We start from the raw sequence: 8,368 nt of genomic DNA, 5'->3' as shown, positions 1-8,368 counted from the left end.
TTCAATTGACAAACTGTCACTCGCTATCATGATATTTATCAAATTAAAAAAATTCAAGGCAAAGGAATTCCTATATGAATGCTATATTCAAACGAGCAAACATATGAACATCTCTATTATAATTTATAGAATATGAATTGGTATCGCTTAAAACTTCCCGTGGATATTTCAATTCCCACGCGACCCTGGATGGTCGATCAATACCCAACGTGGTCATTCATAGTCACGAAATGCCTATACTTTTATTTAGGTAATACGAAAAGTAAGACATGACTAACTTTTCAACATTTGTGTGCAGAGCCACAGTTCGAAATAAATATGCTGAATTAAGAGTACAAGCACTTTATTACTATGATAGTGATTAGTGGACTTGTTCAGAAATATTGAAGTCATATGACTTATTTCTCTATCCCTAACCCTAACAGATCAACTGCAGGAAAAAAAGACATACCTACTGTCTTTCTGAATGATCGTGGATCGACCCCATGAATGAACCCACTTTTTTACATTTATGTTACCTTCAAGGTGGAACTGTTTAAGCCTTAGGGTTCATTTCTTCATGTGACCAGAGTATCACATCACATGAAGAAAAAAAGTTCCAATAATTCATAAGAAACAACTCTGTTGACCTGTTTCTAGTTTAAAGGACAAAATACTATTAGAAACAAAAATTTAACAATTCAAAACTATTTTTATTTAACTGACAAACATGATCAAATTCAATAAGTTACATTTCGACATACATCTGTAATTTTTGCGCTACCAAGACATTCACCATTTTTATAAAACACTCCAAATTGGCCTTCAGTAATAGCCCTTAGTTTTGTGTCTAACAAGATTGTTAATCCTTCTGAATTATTTACTATTTTACATGGAACAAGAGGTTTGGTGTGTTGGAATCTGAATGAGCAGCTAAGCACACCTCCTTGAGATAATTCATTGGGTTCTTGGTTAATCCAATGCGGTTTTCTGGTAAAACATAAGTCATTCCATATAGCAGGATGTTTAGTTCCAGCCACCTGTAATTAAAAACAGAATATTTAAGGTACATGCATGATCAAAGATGCTTTTAAATAACAATCACATCATTGTTTAGTATAACAAATAGTCATCATGCTGGATATTCATCTCTGTTGCCTTCTCCTTCAAAAGGATACACGGTTCATTTCTTTTTCATCTTTGCATGTACTCAGTTGCTCCTTGAACTTCTATATCCTGAACCTGGGACCAAGGGCCTACATAATTACCACTAAATAAAATCTCCTTTGTAAGCTGGTAAAACTTTGGTAACAATCTTCTAAATATTCTGATTGCAAATATCCAAAAAAGTAATGCATTTACCACATAAATATTGTTAGTTATCAAATCTTTCTTGAAAATGAAGTAGGCATCTTTCCAATTAGCAAGGCAGCACCTTTGGCCAACTGTCCACTTGTGTAGACCACCATGCTCCCCCACTATTTGTCCTGTGTCAATGTCTATGAAATGACCATATCTTGTATCTATGTACTGAAATTTAAATGACATTGCATTGTATAAAATATTCATAAAAATTTTGGAATTAAACTTTACAATAAGGAAATAAAATGCTATTTTTACGATTTATTTTTTCATCTCTAAGTTTACAATAAAAAAATCACACTGCAGCCTCTTTCGGGCAGCCGCAATAAAAAAATGTTATTAGAGTAATTTTTTTAGAACAAGTTATCATAAAATATTTACCTCTTCAATAAAATCTTGAAACCTCTTTTTTCCTATAAAACATATACCTGTGCTATCCTTTTTGTTAGCAACATTTAGAAGGCCTTCAGTCTTGGCTATTTCCCTTACTTGACTTTTTAGTAAATTGGCTATTGGGAACATACATCTTCTCAATGAAAATTGTTTCACTTGTGATAGAAAAAATGTTTGGTCTTTGTGTTTATCTGCAGGTTGCAATAATCTGACACCTGGAAAAATAATAAGAAATAGAAGAGATATAAAAATACTACTTGTTATGCAGGTATCAACCCTCAAATTTTTTTTAAAGATGCAATAGTTTTGGTCAATGGCATATTAACACTATTGCCGCCAGTAAGCTGTTTAAATTTTGCCACTTGCCTAGTGATCTCTGCATTTCAATACCCCACATGGAGAAAATAAGGTAGAGGACAATTGTCAAATTTTAAAATTAAAAAACTAAATAATGTTATATTTTAGTTGGTATTTTTTGTGCTGAATTTGCCACCCCCTCAATTCCGCCGCCCTAGGCTTCAGTCAGCTGGTAAATCCGCCACTGGTGTTGGTAATATATATGCAATGTTCAACTTAATAAGATGATACACTACTGTTTGAGCAATTCAAAAATATAATTTAAATCTCACCCATACCTTCATCATCTGAATATCGTTCTAAGAATGGACCAAAAGACGTATTGGCATAGTGGCCGGTAGCTATAGCATCAACTCCTAAATTGTTCCTGCAATGTTCGAAAAAACTATCAAATTTAATATATCTATTGCAAAGTATATCTGGGTTTGGAGTCAGTCCAGTCTCATATTCTTCCAACAGTACTGTGAATACCTCGTTCCAATATTCTTTTATAAAGTACACACGATGTAAAGGAATATCCAGTTTACGGCAAACAAATGTTGCGTCTTCAAAATCTTTCTCATCTGAACAAAACCCAGCTTCGTAATTGCTATCCCAATTTCTCATGAAGACTCCTTCAATATGAAAACCTGTGAAAGTAAGAAGTTAAACAAGAGTCAAGGAATTAAATTATAGATAATGTTAATCGCCTTTATTATACCTTACCTCCTCTTTTGAGAAGTAGAGCAGCCACAGCACTGTCTACTCCTCCAGATATACCCAAAGCAATTTTCTTAAACATTATTCATTTAAATTAAGATTTTATTTTCGCTTAATTAAAATATTTTAATGTGAAAATACAAAATAAATCTTTTTAAAAACTTCCAAAGATCAGGATTATTTTCACTTATTTGACATTACAGTTTTGACATAAATAATCACATTTTTTATCATATTCATCAAGCATAGATATTATGCTAGCGTTTGGTTAGCCCTTTGCCTTTAAATTTAATTCAAGCTGCCTCATAAGTGGTACATCACCGGTTCACGTACAATACGTTCATTGTTTTATGTACAGTGTTGGCTATAGTTCAAGTATTGACATAATTGTTCATTGATGGAACTGGCAAGGGTTTTATATCCCTTATAGGGATATAGACGTGTCTATATGTATGTATGGAACTGGCAATAGTGATGGCAACATTGACAGTGAGTTGACAAGTTTGTTATTTAGGTTATTTGCTGCCGAATAATATTTTTTTCTGTTTTCGTATAAATTCTTGAAGAAAATGTCTAATATCAATCTGCAATGTTTGTTAGGCATTCAATGCAATGATTTTGTAATGATAGCTGCGGATCAAACTACTAGCCACAGTATTATGGTTATGAAAGATGGTGAGTTGCATTTTTTGTTTATTAGTATTATTTTATATTATATCCACCTTATTCATTATCTTATTAACATTTCAGATGAGGAAAAAATATACAAGATCTCTGACAGGCTTATAATGGGTGTAATAGGAGATTCTGGCGATACAAACCAGTTTGCTGAGTACATTGCCAAGAATATTCAATTGTACAAGATGCGCAACGGTTACGAACTCGGACCCACTGCAGCAGCTAATTTTACTCGCCGAAACCTTGCAGAGTATTTGAGAAGCAGTGTAAGTATTTGTTAGTTAAATTTGATGGCATGTTTTTTCATTATCATTGTTCTGGAATTTGCTCCGGATGTCCAAATTTGACATGAGATCCTTTACAGGGTCCTGGTCATGCTCATGATCGAGGAGTAATGAGTTGATTAGATACTGTCTGACCTTCAGGATCACACAGTAATTGATGTTGTTTCTCTTAGTCATTAACAACATCCATGAGAATAAAATGTAATGACCTAGTTCCAGAAAATTCATAGCTTCAATTTAATTTCTTGGACCAAATTTTTTGTATTTCATATTGAGACACAATTGTTTTTAATTCTAGAGTCCCTATTCTGTCAATCTTCTGATGGGAGGGTATGATAAAGAGAATGGCCCGGAGCTGTATTTCATGGATTACTTGGCATCCAGTGTGAAAGTACCTTTTTGTGCTCATGGCTTCGGTGGATACCTCAGTTTGAGTATCATGGACCGTTACCATAAGAAAGGTATGTTTGGACAAGTAATTTAATAATGTTTAATGAGTTTTTTTTTAAATCTTGGACCTATACTCATATACATATGTCCAATATATTTTCTAACGTACCTACCTACTACAAACTTGAAATGCCAGTTTGTAATGTTGGGTTAGGTTTTAAAAACATTTAAAAGGAGGTTCTCAACTCAAATATCTTTTTTGAGATTGTTCAGTTCCGAATACATTTTATTTCTTAATTTGTAATCAGGTCCAGGACTACATAAATTTAGAGCTTCTTGATTCTCATAATTCAAAAAAAAATAAGCACTAAAGGAAATTTTGCAATTTTTTATTTCAGATGCTACTGAAGATGAAGCCTATGAGATTCTAAAGATGTGCGTGAGAGAGGTCCACAAGAGATTGTTTGTTAGCCTTCCCAATTTCCAGGTTACGGTGGTCAACAGGGATGGGATCAAAGTCCTTCCACCCATCAATTCTGCATTGCTGAAGTAATTTTTTTAATATAAGCATAAATAAAGATTTTTTTTGTATGAAGCCTTACTTTTTTTTCTGAATCCTTAAAATTGTTCGGACATATCATCCACAATGAAAGTTCTTTGGAATGTGATGGTACAAGGTAAAATAGAAGTAAAACACACAGGGTGAATCGCCCACAAGACTCATACACAAAGTCCTTCACAATAGAGAGTCATACACAAAGTGTTCCCTTACAGAGTGTACATGTAGTACCATGAACAGGGAGATATGGAGAAGTATTGCAAAAGCTGCAACCAACCTCAGATGATCCATGACCTTATTTTATGAAGTTATCTCACGCATTTTAGGATTGTAGTCACAAAAGATGCAATTGGGTATGTCTAGTCTAGAGGATAGAAAAGTTAACACTTTACATGAAACAGTACATATGAGTGATAATTTCATTTTAATTAAGTCTTACTTATTTTATACATTTCATTTAGATTAAGTTTATCCACCGGATTTGCTTCGATCTGGACTGGAGGCCGGCGCCGAGTCCTGGTTTTCAACCTGAGAACTGTTCAGGTTCTCGTTATCGCCACCGTTCTCACCTTCGTTGTCAGAGTGATCTGTAAAATTATCAATAATAATATTTCTTACCTATTTTTTTTTAATGTTATCATAGAAACTGGATAATATAAGGCAAAAAAATGTATTGTACTTAAACTGTAGGAACTGTGTCTGCATCGCATACAATTTCTGCTGACATAAGATTAAAAAGACATAGTCAAATATCCACCATGAGCTTTGTCAAAATCAAACAATTTATTAAATCATGGTTGAGCTTTCCCTAAGCTGTCTACAGCATAGTTACAAGCATACACTCTGGCTAATCAAAATAACTGTATTTCATTAAGATGTTACCTGAGATTCAAACCAGTAACATCATTCTGATGCAAGAACATCACTATAATGTCATAAAGGCTGACTTTAATTCTTCTTTATCCTAGCACAACTCCAGCTTACATCCTCACTCTCATGAGAGGAGCCCGTTGTGCACCTTTGACAATGATCCTGGATTAAACAGAAAGTGACTACTGTCTGAGATCTGCAAGCAGCGAAACTGATCCTGAATTGGATGGTTAATTTAATTTACCTTTATAAATGAGATATTTACCTTTTTTATCAGCTGGCATATCTTCAGTCCTGTTAGCTACTTGGAAATGATATTCCAACTCTTCAAAATCGAAGACCTGGTCAGTTGGCAGAAGGCAGGGCAGGTATGATGGAAATGTTGGCTTGCAAGCTATCACTGTAAAAAGAGAAACATTTTATTTGTCAGAAAATATGTGATGGCGTATTTCTCTACTCTACCCATTCGACAACTCCAAATCCCAAAGCATGGCGGTTGCAACTGGGAACATGCAAATATGAGAGAAAGAATCATTCCCCAATCTTTCTTGTGTAATATTCTTTTGCCACCAATAATGTTTAATTATCATCTAACTCTGAGAATAAACATGCTTGGTTTTCGTCTTCTTTTTTGCTGATCATGCAATAAGTCTGCGACTATAAGCAGATATGTTGTAAACTTACAAGGGTACACTTGGTTGTCTTCTGTATTGAAAAGATTGTGTGTTTCACTTGTTTTTGCCAAGAACTTAGTGAGAGCTTTCTCTATATCTCTTTTTTGTGTGGCAGCTTTTTCTCTTATAGCTTCATATTCTGTTACTGGTTGTTTGTGTGTCTGTAAAAATATATTGTTAGTATAAATTCATGCAAATATGATTTAATTAAAAATGTTAATATAAACATACATATAATCACATCTATACTCCTTGCAATGAGACAGAGCCAATAGTCCAAGAAAGACTGATAGGCCACGTTCAGCTGTTTGGCTCAATGATAGAATTGAGATTTATATGAATCTCATATAAGGATAGTATGCTAACTAACTTAATAGTCAGCATGAAAAGTGCGTATGATGTGCTTTTCTGTACTTCATACTATATGTATGCAAAATTTCTTAAATATCGGTTCAGTGGACAAACAAACATGCTCTCACATTTCTAATTTTAGTATATAAACATTGTTTTGCCATATAAATATTTTTAAGTAATTTCTAGTTAAAACAAAATTTTTACAGGTGGACCCTTATCACTAAGGGGTATGAAAAATAGATGTTGGCTGATCCTCAGACTTGCCCAATATGCTCACAAAGTTCATGAGAATTGGTTAAGTTGTTTCGGAGGAGTACGGGAACGAGCATTGTGATATGAGAATTTTATATGTATATAAGTTTATAACTCTAGATCACTCACTGGTGTTCTAATGTAAGCATGCGGATCTGGCAAAGGTGGTAAATGGAATGGTATGTGAGGTGCATGTTTAGCTTTGGAGCCAGCTGACAACATTGCTGGGGTCCTCGGAGCAGATGCTTGTTGTAATGGCTGTATCACATGCCTGTTTGGTCTGGCCGCATATTGTTCAAGGCCCTGTAAACTGATTCCTGGAAAAAAATTACAACTAGTAAACTTTCATCTTCAAAGTCGCACAGGTAGGTAGCACAGGCACAGGATTATACTTTTGTCTTTTATAAATTGTTTAAGTACTGATAAAGATATTACACAAGAATACACTATTTTTAGATCTTTTTATAACTGCAATAATGACAATTAAATTTTGAATATTTATTACAATAATACAAAAGAAACCATTGTTTCACACTGCATTTAATGTGCTAAATACTCAATTCTTTAATACATCTCAAATTACTATGAAAATCTATGCTTTATTCAAAAAGCATTGTCAATATTTATTGATCAGCATCAATAGGGTGTTTGAAAAGTTTTTAGATATCAAAACATACATAAAGCAAACTTTTTGAGATGCAGTACTATAAAGAAACTTCTTACCCATATTTATGAGTGCCATCACAACATCCCCAAGAACAGGTTCAACTCTGCCAGATATTTCACAGTATCCTTTTGCTGAGTTTCCGACCTCTGTGAAAACTGAAAGAGAATAAAGTGATTGAATAACATTTAAAAAGTGAATAGACAAAATAAAAAGAATAGGTTATACATGATCCTTCAACGAAAGACCATGTTCAGCTGTATTGTTTAAAAATCCAAGGTCCTAAAGCAGTGAGTTGCTTCTAAGTAAAGATATGAACTACTTACAACATTGTAACATCTCAGTGAGAGTTTCGAGAGACATTTTATCAGCACATTCAAATCCAGTCTCCAAAAGTACTGTAGAAACTGCTATATTCAGTACACGTCGACGAGCATCGGTGGCAGACTCGATCTTTTCCACATTTTCCGTCATCTTAATTTATAAAAGTAAAATTAAGTCTTTTCGTCAATATTTATTAAACTCTCTAGAAATGATGTTTAATGATAATTTTATTCGAAACTTTCATTTAGCAGCTGAATAAAATTGGATCAACAATCAACACCCATCAGTTTGTTTGTTGATGATTGTCAGTGATGACAGAACAGTCAGTATTGACAGCTAACAGTTATTTTTTTTATATATTTCTATGGTAATGGCTGCATTAAAGAAATATGAAAAAAAAAAACCGTTTAAATCTGTAAAAAACCCACGGAAGTGGAAAATTTGAGGTTCATTGGGATTGAATGGTATTCCATCCATACATTAAAAAAAATATATATTTACTAAAAACATTTTTTTGGCACCTATATTC

The 8,368-nt window shown here is 33.6% G+C and overlaps 3 protein-coding genes across 4 annotated transcripts; 1 reads left to right on the top strand and 2 right to left on the bottom strand.

Moving 5' to 3' along the window:
* Positions 1 to 706: 706 nt before the first annotated feature.
* Positions 707 to 2,981, bottom strand: LOC106139689 (mitochondrial tRNA-specific 2-thiouridylase 1). Of its 2 annotated transcripts, none has more exons than XM_013341177.2 (5): positions 2,797 to 2,981; positions 2,370 to 2,720; positions 1,723 to 1,949; positions 1,342 to 1,509; positions 707 to 1,019 (listed from the first exon to the last, which is right to left on the bottom strand). In XM_013341177.2, exons 1-5 carry the CDS (start codon positions 2,870 to 2,872, stop codon positions 720 to 722), a joined length of 1,122 nt encoding a protein of 373 aa, XP_013196631.1. In that variant the 5' UTR covers positions 2,873 to 2,981; the 3' UTR covers positions 707 to 719. The 2 variants fall into 2 exon arrangements, with proteins under 2 accessions (XP_013196631.1, XP_013196632.1); XM_013341178.2 differs by having other exon boundaries at positions 2,370 to 2,447.
* A 282-nt stretch (positions 2,982 to 3,263) lies between these two features.
* Positions 3,264 to 4,737, top strand: LOC106139687 (proteasome subunit beta type-2). Its single transcript, XM_013341175.2, has 4 exons — positions 3,264 to 3,465; positions 3,541 to 3,734; positions 4,051 to 4,213; positions 4,541 to 4,737. The coding sequence occupies exons 1-4, from the start codon at positions 3,360 to 3,362 to the stop codon at positions 4,693 to 4,695; spliced, it is 618 nt and encodes a 205-aa protein (XP_013196629.1). The 5' UTR covers positions 3,264 to 3,359; the 3' UTR covers positions 4,696 to 4,737.
* Positions 4,738 to 5,107: 370 nt separating this feature from the next.
* Positions 5,108 to 8,143, bottom strand: LOC106139688 (transcription initiation factor TFIID subunit 8). Its single transcript, XM_013341176.2, has 6 exons — positions 7,842 to 8,143; positions 7,575 to 7,673; positions 6,981 to 7,168; positions 6,256 to 6,406; positions 5,837 to 5,971; positions 5,108 to 5,288 (listed from the first exon to the last, which is right to left on the bottom strand). The coding sequence occupies exons 1-6, from the start codon at positions 7,987 to 7,989 to the stop codon at positions 5,170 to 5,172; spliced, it is 840 nt and encodes a 279-aa protein (XP_013196630.1). The 5' UTR covers positions 7,990 to 8,143; the 3' UTR covers positions 5,108 to 5,169.
* Between the last annotated feature and the right edge of the window lie 225 nt (positions 8,144 to 8,368).

The sequence above is a fragment of the Amyelois transitella genome, chromosome 15 (assembly GCF_032362555.1).
Source record: "Amyelois transitella isolate CPQ chromosome 15, ilAmyTran1.1, whole genome shotgun sequence".
Classification (NCBI taxonomy): Eukaryota; Metazoa; Arthropoda; class Insecta; order Lepidoptera; family Pyralidae; genus Amyelois; species Amyelois transitella.
This window is presented reverse-complemented; position numbering and strand designations above follow the sequence as displayed.

Excerpts from the sequence above, each read along its gene's own strand:
- LOC106139689 (XM_013341177.2), bottom strand. The coding sequence starts at position 2,872 with ATGTTTAAGAAAATTGCTTTGGGTATATCTGGAGGAGTAGACAGTGCT. Across the intron at positions 2,721-2,796 it reads TCTACTTCTCAAAAGAGGAG|GTTTTCATATTGAAGGAGTC; the intron begins GTAAGGTATAAT and ends TTACTTTCACAG. Across the intron at positions 1,950-2,369 it reads ACGATATTCAGATGATGAAG|GTGTCAGATTATTGCAACCT; the intron begins GTATGGGTGAGA and ends TTATTTTTCCAG.
- LOC106139687 (XM_013341175.2), top strand. The coding sequence starts at position 3,360 with ATGTCTAATATCAATCTGCAATGTTTGTTAGGCATTCAATGCAATGAT. Across the intron at positions 3,735-4,050 it reads CAGAGTATTTGAGAAGCAGT|AGTCCCTATTCTGTCAATCT; the intron begins GTAAGTATTTGT and ends TTTTAATTCTAG. Across the intron at positions 4,214-4,540 it reads GGACCGTTACCATAAGAAAG|ATGCTACTGAAGATGAAGCC; the intron begins GTATGTTTGGAC and ends TTTTTATTTCAG.
- LOC106139688 (XM_013341176.2), bottom strand. The coding sequence starts at position 7,989 with ATGACGGAAAATGTGGAAAAGATCGAGTCTGCCACCGATGCTCGTCGA. Across the intron at positions 7,169-7,574 it reads GATGGCACTCATAAATATGG|GAATCAGTTTACAGGGCCTT; the intron begins GTAAGAAGTTTC and ends ATTTTTTTCCAG. Across the intron at positions 6,407-6,980 it reads ATGCTTACATTAGAACACCA|ACACACAAACAACCAGTAAC; the intron begins GTGAGTGATCTA and ends ATATTTTTACAG.